General features: G+C 46.7%; 1 protein-coding gene across 2 annotated transcripts in view; it reads left to right on the forward strand.

Moving 5' to 3' along the window:
* DOCK2 (dedicator of cytokinesis 2) overlaps positions 1-23,914 on the forward strand; it is a 513,334-nt gene that overhangs the window by 303,437 nt on the left and 185,983 nt on the right. For both annotated transcript variants that reach the window (XM_077473501.1, XM_077473502.1), the window contains exons 36-37: positions 13,271-13,311; positions 19,935-20,025. In XM_077473501.1, coding sequence (XP_077329627.1) covers positions 13,271-13,311; positions 19,935-20,025 — 132 coding nt within the window. The remainder of the gene's footprint in view (positions 1-13,270; positions 13,312-19,934; positions 20,026-23,914) is intronic.

Consider the following 23,914-nt stretch of genomic DNA (forward strand, 5'->3'; position numbering starts at 1 on the left):
GGGTTGACGTGCACCACTGCTGACCGCTGCCCTATACTGCAGCAGTCCTTCAGCGGTATAGGGACTGACGTACAGTCTGCTAAACACTAATACACAACCTGCTTGGTCCACAAAAGTTCTTATAAGGACTGGTAACTTGGTATAGGGTGCTACGGTACATAGGCTTGAGTGCGGTACAGTCTGCTGTTCTGTAAGGACCGCTATCGGTCCACAATAGATAGGGTTGACGTGCACCACTGCTGACCGCTGCCCTATACTGCAGCAGTCCTTCAGCGGTATAGGGACTGACGTACAGTCTGCTAAACACTAATACACAACCTGCTTGGTCCACAAAAGTTCTTATAAGGACTGGTAACTTGGTATAGGGTGCTACGGTACATAGGCTTGAGTGCGGTACAGTCTGCTGTTCTGTAAGGACCGCTATCGGTCCACAATAGATAGGGTTGACGTGCACCACTGCTGACCGCTCACCTATACTGCAGCAGTCCTTCAGCGGTATAGGGACTGACGTACAGTCTGCTAATCACTAACACACAACCTGCTTGTTCCACAAAAGTTCTTATAAGGACTGGTAACTTGGTATAGGGTGCTACGGTACATAGGCTTGAGTGCGGTACAGTCTGCTGTTCTGTAAGGACCGCTATCGGTCCACAATAGATAGGGTTGACGTGCACCACTGCTGACCGCTGCCCTATACTGCAGCAGTCCTTCAGCGGTATAGGGACTGACGTACAGTCTGCTAATCACTAACACACAACCTGCTTGTTCCACAAAAGTTCTTATAAGGACTGGTAACTTGGTATAGGGTGCTACGGTACATAGGCTTGAGTGCGGTACAGTCTGCTGTTCTGTAAGGACCGCTATCGGTCCACAATAGATAGGGTTGACGTGCACCACTGCTGACCGCTGCCCTATACTGCAGCAGTCCTTCAGCGGTATAGGGACTGACGTACAGTCTGCTAAACACTAATACACAACCTGCTTGGTCCACAAAAGTTCTTATAAGGACTGGTAACTTGGTATAGGGTGCTACGGTACATAGGCTTGAGTGCGGTACAGTCTGCTGTTCTGTAAGGACCGCTATCGGTCCACAATAGATAGGGTTGACGTGCACCACTGCTGACCGCTGCCCTATACTGCAGCAGTCCTTCAGCGGTATAGGGACTGACGTACAGTCTGCTAAACACTAATACACAACCTGCTTGGTCCACAAAAGTTCTTATAAGGACTGGTAACTTGGTATAGGGTGCTACGGTACATAGGCTTGAGTGCGGTACAGTCTGCTGTTCTGTAAGGACCGCTATCGGTCCACAATAGATAGGGTTGACGTGCACCACTGCTGACCGCTCACCTATACTGCAGCAGTCCTTCAGCGGTATAGGGACTGACGTACAGTCTGCTAATCACTAACACACAACCTGCTTGTTCCACAAAAGTTCTTATAAGGACTGGTAACTTGGTATAGGGTGCTACGGTACATAGGCTTGAGTGCGGTACAGTCTGCTGTTCTGTAAGGACCGCTATCGGTCCACAATAGATAGGGTTGACGTGCACCACTGCTGACCGCTGCCCTATACTGCAGCAGTCCTTCAGCGGTATAGGGACTGACGTACAGTCTGCTAAACACTAATACACAACCTGCTTGGTCCACAAAAGTTCTTATAAGGACTGGTAACTTGGTATAGGGTGCTACGGTACATAGGCTTGAGTGCGATACAGTCTGCTGTTCTGTAAGGACCGCTATCGGTCCACAATAGATAGGGTTGACGTGCACCACTGCTGACCGCTGCCCTATACTGCAGCAGTCCTTCAGCGGTATAGGGACTGACGTACAGTCTGCTAAACACTAATACACAACCTGCTTGGTCCACAAAAGTTCTTATAAGGACTGGTAACTTGGTATAGGGTGCTACGGTACATAGGCTTGAGTGCGGTACAGTCTGCTGTTCTGTAAGGACCGCTATCGGTCCACAATAGATAGGGTTGACGTGCACCACTGCTGACCGCTGCCCTATACTGCAGCAGTCCTTCAGCGGTATAGGGACTGACGTACAGTCTGCTAAACACTAATACACAACCTGCTTGGTCCACAAAAGTTCTTATAAGGACTGGTAACTTGGTATAGGGTGCTACGGTACATAGGCTTGAGTGCGGTACAGTCTGCTGTTCTGTAAGGACCGCTATAGGTCCACAATAGATAGGGTTGACGTGCACCACTGCTGACCGCTCACCTATACTGCAGCAGTCCTTCAGCGGTATAGGGACTAAGAGTTTTGTCACAGGGTCATTTAAAAAATGACATGCAGAGGAAGAGGCAGGCCCTTCCGCAGGGGTGGTAGGGGTAGGGCAGGAGCAACAGGCTTGAGCCAAAGTGGGAAGTTGCAGAAGGTGCGTTCAATTACTTTAAAGGATGCACCAGACTTGGTTGAGTGGCTCGCTCAGCCTTACTCTTCTGCACCCTCCTCATCCTCTCGATCTGCACCCTCTTCTTCACTCTCTGCTATGTGCACCCCCAAAGACACTACCACCAACAACACGACCACCACCACCACCACCACATACCTTCCGCTTGAGTCACTGGAATTATTTTCCGATCCATATCAAGAGGACATTTCTGATGCGCAGCCACTCTTGGTATTGGATCAGGAAGAGGAGGTAGCAACAAGCGCTACTCAGCAGTCTGACGCCAGTACCCAGATCAGCCCAAGGAGGAGGTTGGTCCCCGGTGTTGCTGCCTACTCTACTTATAGCGGTGGGGAAGGTGACGTTGATGATGACGTGTCTAGTGATGTCACGTGGGTGCCCACAAGAGAGGAAGAGGAGGGGAGTTCAGAGGGAGATATGGACCAGCAGATAGGGAGGAGAAGCAGCAATGACTTACATTGCACAGCAGGGACAAAGCAGACTGCAAATGTATCAGGAGCGAGTCATCGACCATGTACGGTCACATCTGGCGCTCCCAGGACACCGGCACATGGCTCCGCAGTGTGGGCTTTTTTTAACGTGTCCGCTGCTGACAATAGCGTTGCCATCTGCAATCTTTGCAGTCAACGCGTTAGTCGCGGTAAGCCCAATACTCACCTAGGGACGACCGCCTTAAGAAGGCACATGAGCAGCCATCACCGAGCCCAGTGGGAGCAACGGAACACACAAAGCCACACTGCAGGCTCTCACCGTCCAGCCTCGTCTTCTACTTCTCCTTCTCCTCTCTCCTCACAATTGTCCTCCACTCCACCTTCCATCACGCCAAGCTCACATTTTTCTGCAAAAAGGCAGGCTTCCGTGGGCCTAATGTTTGAGCGTAAAAAAATGATGACGCCGGATAACCCTCTTGCCCAACGGTTGGCGGCTGGCTTGTCAGAACTCATAGCCCGCCAACTACTGCCATATAAACTGGTGGACTCGGAGGCCTTTCGCAAATTTGTGGCCATTGGAACACCACAATGGAAGGTCCCAGGAAGGAAGTATTTCTCAGAGAAGGGCATCCCAGAGCTATATGGCCATGTTCAGCGGCAAGTGAATGTATCTCTGGCACACAGTGTCGGTGCCAAGATACATCTGACCACAGACACGTGGTCTAGCAAACACGGGCAGGGAAGGTATATCAGTTTTACTGCCCACTGGGTGAACCTTCTGACGGCCGTCAAGCATGTAACCCGTGGCACCCGTGTAGATTTGGTTTTACCGCCACGGATTGCATGCAGGCCTGACTCTTCTTCTCCTCCTCCTACTCCATCCTCCTCCCTCTCCTCCTCAGCTGCCTCCTCCTTTTCCGCTGCTAGCGTCTCTTCCACTGCACCGCCCAAGCTCCCCAGAACCTATTCCACATGCCAGGTGAGACGTTGCCATGCCGTGCTGCGTCTGTTGTGCCTGGAAGCAAAGAGCCACACTGGCCCGGCACTCCTTTCAGCTTTGCGTTCACAGGCAGATGAGTGGCTAACACCGCTCAATTTGACAGTTGGTAAAGTGGTGTGTGACAACGGTGCCAATCTGCTTAGCGCATTGAAACAGGGCAAAATCACGCACGTGCCGTGCATGGCACACGTCTTAAACTTGGTCGTGCAGCGATTCCTTGTCAAATACCCTGGGGTCCAGGACATCTTGCGGCAGGCAAGGAAAATCTCGGCCCATTTCAGAAGATCTTACACGGCCATGGCTCGCCTTGCTGACATTCAGCGGCGACACCATCTGCCGGTCAGACGTCTTATTTGCGATTGCCCGACGCGATGGAACTCAACCTTCTATATGCTTGATAGGCTGCTCCAGCAGAAACGTGCAGTTAACGTCTACCTGTATGAACTCTGCGAAAGAAACGGTTCTGGGGAGCTGGGTTTTTTTTCACCGCGCCAGTGGCTGCTCATGCGCGACACATGCAGACTTCTGCGGCCATTTGAGGAGATCACCAAACTGGTCAGTCGCAGCCATGGCGCCATCAGTGACATGGTACCTTATGCCTTCTTTCTGGAGCGTGCATTGCGTCGTGTCATTGATCAGGCTGTGGAGGAGCAGGAGCGGGAAGATGAGGAAGTCGCAATGCTGGATGAATTCCCAGGGGGGGCTACTCTATCTGAGACAAGTCAACAACAGGAGTCTGATGAGGAGTCAGAGGAGGATGGTGCCGGGGCGGATGAGCAGGAGCAAGAAGAGCATGCTTTAAACCTTTCTGGGATCCCTGTTGTGCGAGGATGGGGAGAGGAGAATGAAGAGGACGACATTATCCTGGATGATGAGCAGGAGCCAGGCCACCACACCGCTTCCACTTTAGTGCAAATGGGGGCCTTCATGCTCCAGTGTTTTAATAGGGACCCCCGTATAAAAAGCATGAGGGTCAAGGACCAGTACTGGGTGGCAACGTACTTAGACCCCCGGTACAAACACAAAATGGCGGAAATGTTACCGCCGTCGCAGAGGGCTGTCAGAATGCAGCACTTCCAGGCCTTGCTTCGAGAAATGCTGCATTCTGCTTTTGCGTGCGCTGGCAGAGGAGCAATTCCCACTCCCAGAGAAGGATTTGCGGGTACCAATCCAACAGCGCCTGCAAGAAGAGGCCGGTTTGAAGATGTGTTGGTGACTTCGGATATGAGGTCATTCTTTCAGCCGACCCATCGACAGGTGTCATCCGGATCCAGCATCAGGGAACGCCTAGACCGTCAGGTGTCCGACTACATTGGGTTAACGGCCGATGTGGACGCTCTGAGGAGTGATGAACCCCTAGACTACTGGGTGGGCAGGCTTGACCTCTGGCCAGAGCTTGCCCAATTTGCAATCGAACTGTTGGCTTGCCCCTCATCCAGTGTCCTGTCCGAAAGGACGTTCAGCGCAGCAGGGGGGATTGTGACCGATAAGCGTACTCGCCTAGCTCACCACAGTGTTAACTACCTCACATTTCTAAAAATGAATGAGGCATGGATCTCGGAGGAATTCAACACATGTGATCAGTAGACCATGTATATGTCTATAAACAATTTTTGGAATCAAGCACACAGACCTTCTTAATTCATTTGGCTCACTTCCCTGACCCAAAAAAGCACACCGTACTATATGCCCCTACCCTCCTCTTTGAAGAGGTTGAGCGGTGTCATATTTCTACTGGGGCTGCTTATTATGAGGGGTTCCCACCATCCCTGTGCTGTGCTGACTTCCTCCTGGGTGTTCTTATTATGAGGGGCTCCCACCATCCCTGTGCTGTGCTGACTTCCTCCTGGGGGTTCTTATTATGAGGGGATCACACCATCCCTGTGCTGTGCTGACTTCCTCCTGGGGCTGCTTACGGTGCTGCTGTCAGCGCTGTATGTCACGGAGCTGCTGTCAGCGCTGTATGTCACGGAGCTGCTGTCAGCGCTGTATGTCACGGAGCTGCTGTCAGCGCTGTATGTCACGGAGCTGCTGTCAGCGCTGTATGTCACGGAGCTGCTGTCAGCGCTGTATGTCACGGAGCTGCTGTCAGCGCTGTATGTCACGGAGCTGCTGTCAGCGCTGTATGTCACGGAGCTGCTGTCAGCGCTGTATGTCACGGAGCTGCTGTCAGCGCTGTATGTCACGGAGCTGCTGTCAGCGCTGTATGTCACGGAGCTGCTGTCAGCGCTGTATGTCACGGAGCTGCTGTCAGCGCTGTATGTCACGGTGCTGCTGTCAGCGCTGTATGTCACGGAGCTGCTGTCAGCGCTGTATGTCACGGAGCTGCTGTCAGTGCTGTATGTCACGGAGCTGCTGTCAGCGCTGTATGTCACGGAGCTGCTGTCAGCGCTGTATGTCACGGAGCTGCTGTCAGCGCTGTATGTCACGGTGCTGCTGTCAGCGCTGTATGTCACGGAGCTGCTGTCAGCGCTGTATGTCACGGAGCTGCTGTCAGCGCTGTATGTCACGGAGCTGCTGTCAGCGCTGTATGTCACGGAGCTGCTGTCAGCGCTGTATGTCACGGAGCTGCTGTCAGCGCTGTATGTCACGGTGCTGATGTCAGTGCTCTGTATTACGGTGCTGCTGTCAGTGCTCTGTATCTCCTGCACCCTCTTGTTTGCCTACCCTGGTCCCTGACCTTCCCTCTCCTCCATTGCCTTCATTAGCTCCATAGTCCTGAATTGTCAGAACAATTTCCCAAATAAAAAAAAAATGCTTGTAGTTATCGATCCCAAATTCACCTCATACATGTATTATGCTATTGTCCAGGTGGTGGGACTACGTGCTACCCCCTAATAATTACCCCGTGGCCGCAAATTCGACCTAAAGGTTTGCGAAATTCGCCTCCCATTGAAGTCAATGGAGCCCGCGGCGAACGGTCGTTTTCGCGAACGTTTGTGTCCGTTCGCGTTTCGCGTTCGCGAAACGTCCCGTCGGAAGTTCGTCCATCACTACACACTAGGTACCAAATATCTTTTTTATTTAGTACATGGGTTCTGTAACCATAATCAACTAGTTTTCTTAGTTCTTCCTTATAAACTGCTGTGGGGTCTCTCAACAGTTTTTTTTATATATACATTCATCTGACAGCATATCAGTTAACTGTTGGTGGTAGAATTCTCTACCAACAAACACTACCTGCCCCCCCATTTTATCTCAGGTCTCACTATAATTTCTTTACGTGCTTCCAGAGATTCCATTCTTTAATATGTCTCTTATTATCACCTCTTTCAGGTGTGAGCCGATCCAAATCCTTCAAAACCAAGTTTTTAAAAACTTTCACATAGTGGTTGCTTCGTATTGGGGGGTTGAAAGTTGACTTGCTCAGAAGGCCACTATCTATTCCTACATTGAGTACTTTTTCAAATTGATCTTTCTAATAAACATATAAGTATCAATATACATATAAAATCTATTGATAGGTCTCTTTGGGGCACACTTTAAACCCAAATCTAATATATTGAGTTCTTTCGGAGTTAGAGTGTTTTTTTCTCAAATTGAAGATTCCTCGATTTATTAATCCCTCCTTAATTTTTTTAGAGTTGGAGGCTTCTACCTGCTTTACAACCTCTCCTTGCCCATGCAGACTAATGTACTGTATATAAGACAAAGGACGCAAACCCTCATAAAGAGAATTGGGGAGCATGTGCAAATGTTCAATAAGGGATATAAATATCATAGTATGTCCGATCACTATAGGCACTTCCATGTGAGAGACCCATCCACTTTTTGAGTGTGGAGAGGGTACTCCCAGCTTGGAGGGGTTCAAAAAGGGTCAGGGATCAGAGTCAGGGAAAGAAATGGATTCATATCTTACATACTACGTTTTCTGAAGGCTTGAATATTGAACTGGACATCAACTATTTCATTAGCAATCATTAGTGACTATCAAAGATGTGTTATCAATGGGTTCCTATTTAATATTTAGATTAAAGGGGTGGTAAAGTTATTATTTTTATTCTGCATCACAGGCGCGCCGCGTCATTGGATGTGATTGACAGCAGTGCGACCCAATGGCTGCGCTACTTTCAATCCATCCACTCCAGCCAATCAGCGGCCAGGCTGAGAAGCGAAGAGGACATTGGGGGCGAGTGTGGGACTTTCGAGAGGTCAAGTAAGTAAAACGGGGGGACTGGGGGCGCCGGCACTGTGAGATGTTTTTTCACCTTAATGCATAGAATGCATTAAGGTGAAAAAATATTTACCTTTACAACCCCTTTAACCACTTGCTTACTGGGCACTTAAACACCCTTCCTGCCCAGACCAATTTTCAGCTTTCGGTGCTCTCACAATTTGAATGACAATTACTCAGTCATGCAAAACTGTACCCAAATGAATTTTTTGTCCTTTTTTTCCCACAAATAGAGCTTTCTTTTGGTGGTATTTGATCACCTCTGGGGTTTTTATTTTTTGCGCTATAAATGAAAAAAGACCGAAAATTTTGAAAAAAAACGCATATTTCTTTGTTTCTGTGACAGAATTATGCAAATTATTAATTTTTCTTCATAAATTTTGGCCACAATTTATACTGCTACATATCTTTGGTAAAAATAACCCAAATTAGTGGATATTATTTGGTCTTTGTGAAAGTTAGAGAGTCTACAAGCTGTGGTGCGAATCGCACAAAATTGATCACATCTGATGTACTGGTGGCCTATCTCGCTTCTTGTGACCCTAACAAGTCAGGAAAGTACAAATACCCCCCAAATGACCCCTTTTTGGAAAGTAGACATTCCAAGGTATTTAGTAAGAGGCATAGTGAGCTTTTTGATGTTGTCATTTTTTTCCCACAATTCTTTGCAAAATTAAGATTTTTCATTTTTTTTTCTCCACAAAATTGTCATTGTAATAGGTTATTTCTCTCACGTGGCATGTGTATACCACAAATGACACCCCCAAAAAAATTCTGCTACTCCTCCTGAGTATTACAATACCACATGTGTGGGACTTTTTCACAGCCTGGCCACATAGAGAGGCCCAACATTCAGGTAGCGCCATCATGTGTTCTAGGAACATAAATTACACATCTAACTTGTTGACTATTTATTACACTTTTGAAGCACCAGGACAATGACACGTGACACTGATGACAGATGGCACTGATACGTGGCAATGATGACACTTATATGTGGCACTGATGACACGTGGCACTGATGACAGATGGCACTAATATGTGGCACTGATGACAGATGGCACTAATATGTGGCACTGATGACACGTGGCACTTATACGTGTTACTTATGACACGTGGCACTAATACGTGGCACTGAAGACACGTGGCACTAATATGTGGCACTGATGACAGGTGGCACTAATACGTGGCACTAATACGTGCCACCGATGACAGATGGCACTAATACATGGCACCGATGACGCGTGACACTGATGACAGATGGCACTGATAAGTGGTATTGATGACACGTGACACTGACAACAGATGGCATGTGACACTGACAGGTGGCACTGATGACAAATGGCACTGATACATGGCACTGATGACAGATGGCACTAATACGTGGCACTGATGACATATGGCACTATGTGGCACTGATTACACGTGGCACTGATGACAGATGGCACTTATACGTGGCACTGATGACAGATGGCACTGGGGACAAATGGCACTGACAACAGGTGGCACTGGGGGCAGGTGGCACTGGGGGCAGGTGGCACTGGGGGCAGGTAGCACTGGGGGCAGGTAGCACTGGGGTGGATGGCACTGGGGGCAGGTAGCACTGGGGTGGATGGCACTGGGGTGGATGGCACTGGGGCGATTGGCACTGGGGCGGATGGCACTGCAGGGGGAGGATGGCACTGCTGGGGGAGGATGGCACTGCTGGGGGAGGATGGCACTTTTTTTTTTTACTTTTTTTTTTTTAACTCGAGGCAGAACGGCTGCCGCTGCAGCCGTTCATCTCTCCCCTCTCACACTGTCTGTGTGAGGAGGGAGAGCGGCGCTGAGAGATGATCTCATATGTTTACATATGAGATAATCTCCCATTGGACACGCCGATCACGCTGTAAACGGCCGCTGTGATTGGCCGTTTACAGCGATCTGTGTTTCCCATATCCCCGGGGGACACGGCGAACACAGAACTTCCGCGATGCGCGGCGGCGCGCATTACGGAAGTAAACATCAGGACGTCCAGGGACGGCCACCCGCACGAACGCGCCTGCTCTACGGCCGTCATTCGGCTATAGGGCGGGCGCGAGGTGGTTGAGGTTGTATAATTTTATAATATGTATGAGCAATATTAAAGTCTTGTTTTTTTTTTTTTAATAACAAACATGTTATACTTACCTGCTCTGTGCAGCCTGAAATTCTCCTCTTCTCGGGTCCCACGCCAGTGCTCCTGGCCCCTCCCTCCTGCTGGGTACCCCTACAGCCAGCAGATTTCTTTGGAGTCACACAAGCAGGCCCGACCTTCATGCATAGAATACATGAAGGTAAAAAACCTTGTGCCTTTACAACTACTTTAATGATTTATACCCATGTATAAAGATGTATGTTAGATGGTTTGATATCAATCCTCCTATATGTGTGGGACTTTTACACAGGCTGGCCACACAGAGAAGTCCAAAATGCAGGGAGCACCGTAAGGGGTTCTGGGAGCATAAATGACACCTCTAATTTCCTTATGACCTATTACATTTGTGAAGACCTTGGAGCACCAGGACAGTAGAATTACCCACAAAATTACCCCATTTTGGAAAGCAAACACCTCAACGTATATATTCTATGAGACATAATGAGTCTTTTGAACAGTTAATTTTTTTCCACAAGTCTTCAGAAAACGTGGAAAGAAAATGAAAACATATTTTATTTTACACAGAGTGGTCAGTTTATAAGATATTTCTAACTCAAAGTATGTACATAGCAAAAATTACTTATCCTGAGTATGGCGATACCACATGTGTGTGACTTTTACACAGCGTGTCCACATACAAAGGCCCAACATGCAGGGAGTGCCGTCAGGTGTTCTAGGAGCATAAATGACACCTCTAATTTCCTAATGACCTATCACAATTGTGAAGGCCCTGGAGCACCAGGACAATGGAATTACCCACGAAATGACCCCATTTTGGAAAACAAACACCCCAAAGTATATTCTATGAAGCATTATGAGTCTTTTGAGCAGTTAATTTTTTTACACAAGTCTTCAGAAAACGTGGAAAGAAAATTAAAATCTTTTTTTTTTTTACACAAAGTTGTCCATTTATAAGATATTTCTAACACATAGCATGTATATAGCAAAAATTACACCCCAAAACACATTCTGCTACTCCGACGGGCTGGTGACAGGTACTCGGGTACTCCGACGGGCTGGTGACAGGTACTCGGGTACTCCGACGGGCTGGTGACAGGTACTCGGGTACTCCGACGGGCTGGTGACAGGTACTTGGGTACTCCGACGGGCTGGTGACAGGCATTGGGGTACTCAAATGAACTGTGACAGGTACTCGGGTACTCAGATGAACTGTGACAGGTACACAGGTACTCGGGTACTCAGATGGACTGTGACAGGTACTCAGATGGACTGTGACAGGTACTCAGATGGGCTGTGACAGGTACTCGGGTACTCAGATGGGCTGGGACAGGTACTCAGGTACTCGGGTACAAAGATGGGCTGGGACAGGTACTCCGGTACTCAGATGGGCTGACAGGTGCTCAGGTACTTGGATACTCAGATGGGCTGTGACAGGTACTCGGGTACTCAGATGGACTGTGACAGGTCCTCGGGTACTCAGATGGGCTGGGACAGGTACTCGGGTACTCAGATGGGCTGGGACAGGTACTCGGGTACTCGGGTACTCAGATGGGCTGGGACAGGTACTCGGGTACTCAGATGGGCTGACAGGTGCTCAGGTACTCGGATACTCAGATGGGCTGTGACAGGTACTCGGGTACTCAGATGGGCTGTGACAGGTACTCGGGTACTCAGATGGGTTGACAGGTACTCAGGTACTCGGGTACTCAGATGGGCTGACAGGTACTCAGGTACTTGAGTACTCAGATGGGCTGGGACAGGTACTTGGGTACTCAGATGGGCTGACAGATACTTAGGTACTTGGGTACACAGATGGTCTGGGACAGGTACTCGGGTACTCAGATGGGCTGGGACAGGTACTTGGGTACTCAGATGAGCTGGGACAGGTACTCAGGTACTCGGGTACTCATATGGGCTGGGACAGGTACTCAGGTACTCAGGTACTCGGGTACTCAGATGGGCTGACAGGTACTCGGGTAATCAGATGGGCTGACAGGTACTCGGGTACTCAGATGGGCTGTGATGGGTGATGACAGGTACTTTGATGGGTGATGATAGGTACTTTGATGGGTGGTGACAGGTCCTCTTTATTGGGGGGGTAATCAGTGTTTGTTGGTGTACACTGAGCGGTAACGAGATGTTACCGCAATCTCCTCCTCACACACGATCAGTGTGTGAGAAGGAGAACCTGGTAACATCTCGTTACCGCGGTTTGTTTACATTCTGTGACCGGCTGTGATTGGACACAGCCGGTCACGTGGTAAAGAGCCAATTTCATTGGCTCTTTACTGCGATCGGGGGTTGGGCTGTGTCAGGGTGCAATACAGAGGCCGTCATATGACGTCCACCCAGGATGGGAGATCCCATCTGTGGCCGTCATTTGACTATGGCCCGGTATTGAAGGACTATGGCCCGGTATTGAAGTGGTTAAATAAAGTGGGTACCTTAAGGTTTTTACATTATTAGAGGTGTTGCTTCTATTTTCCTCTACGTGTGGATATCTTCATGACATCTGGATGGCGGTTTTTGTATCTGCATAAGAGTTATTTTGCCAGTCATGAGAATGAATGGCAATACCATCTGGTGAGTTTTATTCTTAAGGGAGTGGAACCTGCACATACAATGTGGTGGAGGACATGCCATATATGTTTTCATAGTGATACACCAATTTATCACAAATTTTGGACTTTTACTTTTCAATTTATATGGACTCACTGTTTCTTTTTGTGGGATTTGCTTTGAATATTGGTATGCTACTGTGGACTATTAATTATAATATTTTACCTTGTTTTGTATGATTTTATTTTTTTTAAGTAGTAGCATATGGTGGTAAAGGATATTTATTGAGTAGGATATTTTTAAGAGAGTGCACATATTTATATAACCAGGATAGCCTGTGTTTTTTATATGCTATCATAGTTTACAGCTTTCAGTCATTTTTAAACCTCAGCAAAGCGTAGAGCAAATTTGTGAACAGACTTCTGTGAACAGACAAAAATGAAAAATATTTTAACTACAAACCTCAGACAAAGCAATATGTATCTGTATAGAATTGAAGATTATTTCAAAATAATAATGCTATTGCAAATGATTTTTTATTTCAGAACTTTTATAAAGACATTAACCGTGAAGCAATGTACATTAGGTAAGCATGATTAGTTAAACTTTGTGGTTACAGCACAGGTGGCTAAGATTCCAAGTTAAAAAAATAATATTAATTTAATTTACAGTGGTGCTGCCTTATTCTCCTCAGTCTTTAATAATTAAACCTACAAATTGTCTGTGATTAGCCCACATATTTTGGCTAATCTTTGAGATTACTAGGTCCTTGGTTTGCTGAATGTAGCAAGTAGTAGCACCACTCTCGATTATCCCAGTCACACAGTGAGCTGTGCTCTGTCCTCCTTCTGGCCACTGAGATTCTGAGTATGGCTATAGAAAGAAGAAGTCTAAAAATCGAAAATCACTTGTAAAATTACTACCTAGGGCAGGACAAAAAACACTCTCAAAGGGTGAATCTACTGATCTGGACCTAAGCTGACATAATAACTTAAAAATGAAGCATGGATTCTTGAAGAATCGTTCTTGCCAAACCAATCTATTGACCTTCTATGAGGAGGTGAGTTTCCATCTAGATAAAGGAAGGCCCGTAAATGTAGTGTATCTGGATTTTGCAAAATCATTTGACACAGTTTCCCTTAAACATTTACTGTACAAAATAAGGTCTGTTGGCATGGACCATAGGGTGAGTACACGGATTGAAAACGGGATACAAGGGACGGTGATAAATGGGGAGTACTCAGAATGGTCAGGGGTGGGTAGTGGGGTCCCCCAGGGTTCTGTGCTGGGACGAATCCTGTTGAATTTGTTCATAAATGACCTGGAAGATGGGGCAAACAGTTCAATCTCTGTAATTGCAGATGATACTAAGCTAAGCAGGGCAATAACTTCTCCGCAGAATGTGGAAACCTTGCAAAAAGATCTGAACAAATTAATGAGGTGGGCAACTACATGGCAAATGAGGTTCAATATAGAAAAATGTAAAATAATGCATTTGAGTGACAAAAATAGGAATGCCATCTATACACTGGGGGAGAACCTCTGGGTTAATCTAGGATGGAAAAGGACCTGGGGGTCCCATTAGATGATAGGCTCAGCAATGCAAGCTCCTGCTAACAAAGCAAACAGAATAATAGCATGCATTAAAAAGGGTATTAATTCCAGAGATAAAATGATAGTTCTCCCGCTCTACAAGACTGGTCCGGCTGCACCGTGAGTATGCTGTCCAGTTCTGGGCACCAGTCCTCAGGAAGGATGTACTGGAAATGGAGCGAGTACAAAGGGCAACAGAGCTAATAAAGGGTTTGGAGGATGTTAGTTATGAGGAAAGGGTGCGAGCACTGAACTTATTCTCTCTGTAAAAGAGACGCTTGAGAGGGGACATGATTTCAATTTACAAATACCGTACTGGTGTCCCCACAATAGGGATAAACTTTTTCACGGAAGTATGTTTAACAAGCCTTGTGGCCATGCATTAAAATGAGAAGAAAAGAGGTTTAACCTTAAACTGCGTAGAGGGTTTGTCATGGTTATGCAGTGATCTTCCTGTGTTTGCTTACCTTCCCTTATGTCTTCAGACTAAGAGGTCAGCCACTTCCACCTGGTGGTTTTTATAACCTCTCCTCTAAGCATGGCTCCACCCCAGGCCCTATCAGGGAGCCCTATATTAACCTGTGCACTGCAGGCCATCGGTGCTGATCAACCATTGTGTATTCCTTTGTGTGCTAGCTTCCTGTTTCCTGCCGTGTGCTCTGCTTCTGTTTTCCGTTACCGACTTTGGTGTGTCTTGACTATCCCTGTTTGCCTGTGATCCTGACCTTTTGGCGTGTACCCGACTATTCTTGACTGCTTGTGGTCCCGACCTTGGCTTTGTCCCTCACCATCCCTATCCTCCTGTTGCCTACTGTGGGTGTGAGCTGGGGGACCCTGGGGGTCACGACCTGGAGCCAGTTGCAGCCAAGTCCATCCTCACCTCTAGAGGCGCTGGTGAACACCTGCTGTCTCTTAGACTCCGCGTCCCAGGGAATCTTACGCTCTAAGCCCAGTGGGATCTGTCCCCTGTCTGCAGCAGTCAGCCGTAGGGTCCACAACCTTGCGGTGCACTCCTGATCCCTACGGTGTGCACCTGTCACCTCGCCTCAAGGTGACCTGACAGATCAGCCATGGACCTGGCTGACGTGCCGCTTCCTGCAGATGAGCCATTGCAGAGCTTAGTTCGGCAACTTGAGACCCAAGAATCGCATCAGACCCAGGTGATGCGATTCCTTCAGGATTTGGCATCCCGTGTTGAACAGGTTCAGGCCTCATTAGGACCCCCGGTTCAACAACCTCAACCGCTATCTGCCGCTGAACCTATCGCATCAGTCGCAGCCACACATTCATTACAACTACCAGCTCCGGTCCGTTTCTCTGGGGACTCCAAGGCTTGCAGGGGGTTCCTTAGCCAGTGCACTATTCATTTTGAACTTCAGCCCCAAAACTTCCTGTCCGATCGGGCAAAAGTCGCATATATCATATCCCTCCTGTCCGGCGAGGCGTTAGCTTGGGCCGCCCCTCTGTGGGAACTGAATGATCCAGTGGTTTCTAGCCTGTCTGATTTCTTGAAACTTTTTCGGAATATCTTCGAGGAACCGGGTCGTGTCTCCTCAGCGGCTAGCGCTCTTTTACGTCTCCGTCAAGAGTCTGCGTCTGTGGGACAGTATGCTCTTAAGTTCTGTATCCTCACAGCTGAATTGAGCTGGAATAATGAGGCCCTAGTTGCAACCTTTTTACATGGCCTCTCTGATAGAGTGAAGGATGAATTAGCAGGAAGATCCCTTCCTGCTGATCTGGACAGTGTCATCACCTTGTGTAACCAGATCGATATTCGCCTTCAGGAGAGGGCACTAGAAAAAAGACGCCAGCACTCCCCGTTCTTTAGGCAGTCTGAGCCCCCAGTCCCTTCTCTTCAATCTGAGGAGCAACCCCTGCCTGCTGAGTTGGCCACTGCAGTTGGGCCGGACAAAGTTATCTCCCGAAGAACATGCTAGGCGCAGAACTCTGGGCCTATGCCTCTAATGTGGGGCCAAATGTCATTTCCGTGATACTTGTTCTCTTAGTCCGGAAAAATGCTCAGGGCTAATACATCTGGAAGGTGGAGTATTAGACCCTGAAATATCACCTTCACCTTCTCGTCTTCTCCTTTCCGTGTTGCTTCATGTCGGTGCTTCCTCTCGTTCGGTCTCAGCATATCTGGATTCCGGAGCCGCTGCCAATTTCATGGATTGGGAAACTGCATCCTCCATGAGACTTACCCTTTTGCCCCTTACAACGCCATTGGTGGTCTTGGCGATTGATGGCACTGTTCTCCCAGGGGGCCCTATCCGCTTCCAGACTCTTCCTGTTAAGATGTCAGTAGGGACACTCCACCAGGAGTGGATATCCTTCCTTGTCTTACCTAAGGCTTCATCTCCTATCATATTAGGTCTTCCTTGGTTACGGCTCCATTCTCCCCATGTCGACTGGTCTGCTGGTCAGATCCTGGCTTGGGGTTCCTCCTGTTCCTCTTCCTGCTTACTCAAGGGTACCCCAAAAGAGAAACTTCCTGTTACCACCATCCCAGTATCTTCTGCTATTCCCACTGTATATAGCGATCTCTGGGACGCGTCCTGCAATAGTTGGACTGATGCACTCTCTAGGTCATGTGGTACTCTGGATGAGGAGCCCACTTATGCACCTGAGTCGATCATTCACTCCAGTTTGCATGACCATTTACCTTTGTCTGTCCCTAATCTCCCTTGGACGCACAGCCAGGCTAACTTGTCTGCAAGTTCCACAGTTGCTATGCCCTGTGATGCGAGTGAGATGGTCACTACACCTGACAATACTATTCAGTCGACCCCTGCTCCAGTTATGCCTGTCCAGCCCATGCCCAATGAGCTTCCTGCTTCTTGTTCAGCACCTACGGTGACCTGGCCTCACCCTACTGCTACTATGTCCGTTCAAACCCGTTTAAGAGGCTCAATCCATCCTTTGGATAGTATACCTCATTCGGCCAGGAGGGGTTTTCAATCTTTTTCTCAGGGTTCTCTGCATTCTGTTTGTGTTGCAGCATCCAGCTTGACTCTTGTGACATGTCACTTTCTAACCAACCTGACCTCAGGGATCCACTGACCTCTGCCCAGTCTCGTGGTCCTGTTATGGATGCCCAGCTCATCTTTAAGGGTGTGGGGGACCCTGCTCAGACTCCTGATCTTCTCATGCCCTTACCCATTCCTAAAAAGCCTTTAGTCCTCAAGTCCTCTCATCCTCTCCCTACCTCTGTTTCGGTCTCTGAGGATAATCTAAAATACGAGGTTAGTCAAGTTTTAGATTCCCGGCTCCGTAAAGGCATTCTTCAGTACCTCAAACTTTGGAAAGGGTTGGGTCCTGAGGAGAGGTCTTGGATTACTGCATCTGAGGTCTTTGCTCCCTGTCTGTTAAGGAGGTTCCATCTGGAGTTTCCCTTTAAGCCTGGACCCAGGCGGGGGAGGGGGAGGCCTCGTAAGAGGGAGGGTACTGTCATGGTTATGCAGTGATCTTCCTGTGTTTGCTTACCTTCCCTCATGTCTTCAGACTAAGAGGTCAGCCACTTCCACCTGGTGGTTTTTTTAACCTCTCCTCTAAGCATGGCTCCACCCCAGGCCCTATCAGGGAGCCCTATATTAACCTGTGCACTGCAGGCCATCAGTGCTGATCAACCATTGTGTATTCCTTTGTGTGTTAGCTTCCTGTTCCCTGCCGTGTGCTCTGCTTCTGTTTTCCGTTTCCGACTTTGGCGTGTCTTGACTATCCCTGTTTGCCTGTGATCCTGACCTTTTGGCGTGTACCCGACTATTCTTGTCTGCTTGTGGCCCCGACCTTGGCTTTGTCCCTCACCATCCCTATCCTCCTGTTGCCTACTGTGGGTGTGAGCTGGGGGACCCTGGGGGTCGCGACCTGGAGCCAGTTGCAGCCAAGTCCATCCTCACCTCTAGAGGCGCTGGTGAACACCTGCTGGCTCTTAGACTCCGCGCCCCAGGGAATCTTACGCTCTAACCCCAGTGGGATCTGTCCCCCGTCTGCAGCAGTCAGCCATAGGGTCCACAACCTTGCGGTGTACTCCTGATCCCTACGGTGTGCACCTGTCACCTTGCCTCAAGGTGACCTGACAGGTTTCTTTACTGTAAGAGCGGGGGGCATCGATAGTTTTTAAGAAACTATTAGATAAGCACCTGAACATACAACATACAGGGATATACAAGGTAATACTGACATATAATCACACACATAGGTTGGACTTGATGGACTTTTGATGTGTCTTTTTTCGACCTCCCCTACTATAACTATGTAACTATGAAGTCTTTATACATATTTTTTCTTGTATAAGAAAGAAAGCACAATTATCAAGTGTCTATATATTATAGGGACAATAGAAGCAGTTACAAAAAATGCATGCACCAGTGCAATCTTTATATAGAACTGTTTTCTATCCTGGTTGTTCCGTGAATATTCTTCACACTTAAAATTCAAGGGAGATCCAAATACAGCCCATTTCATGAGAATCTAATTCCTAAGTTCGCCATGGCAGTAAAAGAAATCACAAGTCAAAAACAATCAAAAATTCCCAGCTCAACAAAACCTGCAACAAACTAAATGGACTCTATAATTTTGAGAGTCTCCCATGTTGAAGCACATATAAAAACTTGATAGATTAAGGGCAGGTATGCCTGGGGGGAGCCCACCCTTGGTATAGGAAAACACAGCACACCCAAAAAAAGCACAATGACACCTAGTTATAGGTTGGGGTGGTTGTCATTTGTTTGTACTGTTGGTGAATTGGTTAGGGGAACAGTGCATCCCTATACCTTTAAGGAGGGGTGGGTTCTCTCCAGGCATACCTGCCCTTAATCTATCCATTATTATATATGAACCTTTTGATGAAGTCATGGGATTAGATGACGCTGTGCTTTTGGAGGAGCCGGTGACATTGCGCTGCTAGTCTGGAAAAGGGGCGGGGGTGGCAATTTTGTTGGAGGCTATCCATATTATGAGCCTGGATACTGATGTGCACACCATAAGTTGAGCATATTTTAATTTTTAATAAAAATACTGTTACCCATATGTAGAGCACTATATACTTTTTTACTTTTTGAGAGGATTGTGGAGGATTGTGGGGGATTGAGATCATCAGTGGAATGGAATTGATTTTTTTTTTTGTGACATTGTAATTATTACATGAATATATGAACTATAATATAGAACTCATATCACATGAGCATTTGGGACTTTATTCAATCACTTTTTATTTTTCATGGATATGTATGTGGTATATGTAGCATTGTATGTGATCATTAGGACATTGCACTTTATATTTGTACTGCATAACACTGTCAAAAAAATAGTTTTTTAGATTTGGTTCACTTGTGGGAACACAAGTAGTGAGAGCAGCAGTAGGGATACTAATATATTAGTTTATCTCTACAACTCCTCTGTTTGCAGGGGCATATATATAATAACCAAGTTTTAGGATCAGGGATTCATGTGAGGAATACTGAAAATTTCTCACATATCCAAATAGGCACAAGTATTATTGTCTAGAAGGCATTCCCATCCTGCAACTGATCACTCACTGCAAGGGATAAGGTGTGTCAGGGATAATGCCAAAACAAGTGCTGGCTAAACCTTTTAGTTTTATATATTGTTTTACAGATATTTGTACAAGCTTCGAGACCTCCACTTGGATTGCGAGAATTATACTGAGGCTGCTTACACTCTTTTGCTCCACACTAGGCTTCTGAAGGTAACGTTTTAAATTAGAATATTCATGCTTAAATATATTGTGTCACAGATATTCTCTGTAGCCACAAACATACATTTAGATGACAACCAAAGGGAATTACAAATGCTTGTATTCTTCTTGAAACCTAAATTATTAGTTAAGTATCAGTATCGGGTAAAGCCCAACTCCAACCTTAAAGTGGTTGTAGACTAAAGATTTTTTACCTTAATGCATACTTACTGACTACTCTCTTGAGCCAGCACTGTGCCCGAGAGTAACAGTGCTGTTATCTCTCCTCACAAGACTGAGGCAGCAGCGGGAGCCATTGGCTTCTGCAGCTTGCTAATCAAATCTTGTGAGGAGAGAGCAGAGGGAGGCAGAGCCAAGTTGCACTGTGTGTGTGTCAATAGATGCACACACAGCCTGAAAGAGTGCCCCCATTGCAGGGATGAGCTTTATGTTCGAGTAGAACTCATGTTCGACTTGAACATTGGCTGTTCGCCAGTTTGCTGAACAGCGAACAATTTTGGGTGTTCGTGGCAAATTCGAAAGCCGCAGAATACCCTAAAAGTCTATGGGAGAAATGTGCTAATTTTAAAGGCTTATATGCATGGTATTGTCATAAAAAGTGTTTGGGGACTTGGGTCCTGCCCCAGGGGACATGTATCAATGCATAAAAAAGTTTTAAAAATGGCCATTTTTCCGGGAGCAGTGATTTTAATAATGCTTAAAGTGTAACAATAAAAGTGTAATATTCCTTTAAATTTCGTATGTGGGGGGTGTCTATAGTATGCCTGTAAAGGGGCGCATGTTTCCCATGTTTAGAACAGTCTGACAGCAAAATGACACTTCAAAATGAAAAAAAGTAATTTAAAACTACTCGCATCTACAATGAATTGTTGGTCCGCAATACACATAAAAGTTCATTGATAAAAACAGCATGGGGATTTCCTCACAGGGGAACCCTGAACCAAAATGTAAAAAAAAAATACGTGGGGGTCCCCCTAAATTCCACACCAGGCCCTTCAGGTCTGGTATGGATATTAAGGGAAACCCCTGCCAAAATAAATAAAAAAATGGCGTGGGGTTCCCTCTCAAAATCTATATAGGATTTTAAGGGGAACCCTGCACTAAAATAAAAAAAAATGGTGTGGGGTCCCCCCAAAAATCCATACCAGACCCTTATCCGAGCACGCAACTTGGCAGGCCATAGGAAAAGAGAGGGGACGGGAGAGAGCCCCCCTCCTGAACTATACCAGGCCACAAGCCCTCAACATTGGGAGGGTGCTTTGAGTTAGCCCCTCAAAGCACCTTGTCCCCATGTTGATGGGGAGAAGGGCCTCATCCCCACAACCCTTGTCCGGTGGTTGTGGGGGTCTGCGGGCCGGGGGCATATCGGAATCTAGAAGCCCCCTTTAACAAGGGGACCCCCAGATCCCACCCCCCTGTGTGAATTGGTAATGGGGTACAAATGTACACCTACAGTTTCACAAAAAAAGTGACAAAACGGTTAAAAAAGACAAGAGACAGTTTTTGACAAGCCCTTTATTATATTCTTATTCTTTCATCTTCTTTCTTCTGGTCTTCCTTCCGTGTTCTTCTTGTTTCTCCAACTTCTTCTTCTCCATCTTCTTCTCCATCTTCTTCTTCATCCTCTTCTTCATCTTCTTCTTAATTTTCTTCTTCATCTTCTTCTTCTTCCTCCACTCTTCTTGTCCCGCATCTTGCTCCGGCTTCTTCTCCACGCCTTCCGTGCGATCCGCCTCTGTGGGAGTCTTCAGCCATATGACGCTTGGATTCTTCGGACACTTCTTAAATAATGGAGGGCTGGACCACCCAGTGACCCCGCCCTGCTCTGATGCATGTGGACTTCCTTATGGCTTTCCCCATGATGTCAGAGGAGGGCGGGATCACCGGGAGGCCCCGCCCTACATTTAAGAAGTGTCAGAAGAATCCAAGTGTCACACGGCTGAAGACTCCCACAGGGGTGGATCGTGCGGACGGTGCAGAGAAGAAGCCGGAGCAAGATGCAGGACGAAAAGAGCGGAGGAAGAAGAAGATGAAGAAGAAGATGAAGAAGAAGAAGATGAAGATGAAGAAGAAAATGGAGAAGAAGATGAAGATGAAGAAGATGAAGATGAAGAAGATGATGAAGATGAAGAAGAAGAAGATGGAAAAGAAGATGGAGAAGAAAATGGAGAAGAAGAAGATGGAGAAGAAGAAGATGGAGAAGAAGAAGTTGGAGAAACAAGAAGAACACAGAAGGAAGACCAGAAGAAGGAAGATGAAAGAAGAAGAATTTAATAAAGGACTTGTCAAAAACTGTCTCTCGTCTTTTTTAACCTTTTTATCACTTTTTTTGTGAAATGGTAGGGGTACATTTGTACCCCATTACCAATTCACACAGGGGGGGCGGGATCTGGGGTCCCCCTGTTAAAGGGGGCTTCTAGATTCCTATAACCCCCCGCCCGCAGACCCCCACAACCACCGGGCATTGGGTACAGTTCAGGAGGAGGGGCACTCTCTCGTCCCCGCCTCTTTTCCTGCAGCCTGCCAGGTTGCGTGCTCAGATAAGGGTCTGGTATGGATTTTTGGGGGGCCCCACATCATTTAAAAAAAAAATTGGTGCAGGGTTCCCATTAAAATCCATACCAGACCTGAAGGGCTTGGTATGGAATTTAAGGGGACCCCCACGCATAATTTTTTTAATTTTTGGTTCGGGGTTTCCCTGTGGGGAAATCCCAATGCCATTTTTATCAATGAACTTTTTTTATGTGTATTGCAGATCGAAATTCATTGTAGCCGCGAGTAGTTTTAAATTACTTTTTTTCTTTTAGAAATGTAATTTTGCTGTCAGATTGTTCTAAACATGGGAAACATGCACCCCTTTACAGGCATACTATAGACACCCCCCAGGTACGAAGTTTAAAGGAATATTACACTTTTATTGTTTCACTTTAAGCATTATTAAAATCCCTACTCCCGAAAAACGTCCGTCTTTAAAACTTTTTTTGCATTGATATATGTCCCCTGGGGCAGGACCTAGGTCCCCAAACACTTTTTATGACAATACCATGCCTATAAGCCTTTAAAATTAGCACTTTTGATTATTCATGTTCGTGTCCCATAGACTTTAACGATGTTTGCATGTTTGAACACATTTTTTGCCTGTTCGCGTGCTCTGGTGCTAACTGAACGGGGGGTGTTCGGCTTATCCCAACCCCATAGCAAGGGGGAGCTCTAGCAGGGGACCTCAGAAGAGGATGTTCGAGAATGCTCTGGGCTAAACCATTTCAAAGAGCAGATAAGTATAACGGTTTTATTTTTTGAAAAAGAAACACAAGCCTCTCCAATCACTTTAAACAATCATGTTCATTTTATTTAGTTTTTAATCAGAACGGGGACCACTCTCGGGTCTTTATTGCTGTCTATATCCCTGTTGAGAATCTTTCTTCTTACCTCTTGTCCTAGTCAAAGGGTATTACAAGATGTATCCCCAATGAGGACAGCAGCAACAATACTATTTAGTAGAGCAGGGGAGGGAATCTTTGTGAACTTCTTTTTGTTCTGTACACAGAATTTTTTTGTACCATAGCAAACAAATGTTTTTTAAAAATTCAGTTTGGCAGGGAGTATTCATTAATTTATTTATTTACATCCCTTTGCTTGCTTTTAGAAGTTTACAGTTAGGGTTCCCATACAAGGTAATACAAAAAGTTATGATGGCTAATTCATCTCAAGGAATGACATACTTAGCTTCATGGGAGAACACATCTATGAATGAATTCAGAGCTTTTCTTTTTGCACAGATCTATCCATACTTTGTCTGTCAGCTTCTTTAAGCTGTGGAGGGATGCCACATTCATTGAACTATACTGAAGTGGATTTATTATGGTTAATATGCAATATA

This window comes from Lithobates pipiens, unplaced genomic scaffold, assembly GCF_037356315.1.
Source record: "Lithobates pipiens isolate NorthernLeopardFrog02 unplaced genomic scaffold, aLitPip1_a1.2 Scaffold_8, whole genome shotgun sequence".
NCBI lineage: Eukaryota > Metazoa > Chordata > Amphibia > Anura > Ranidae > Lithobates > Lithobates pipiens.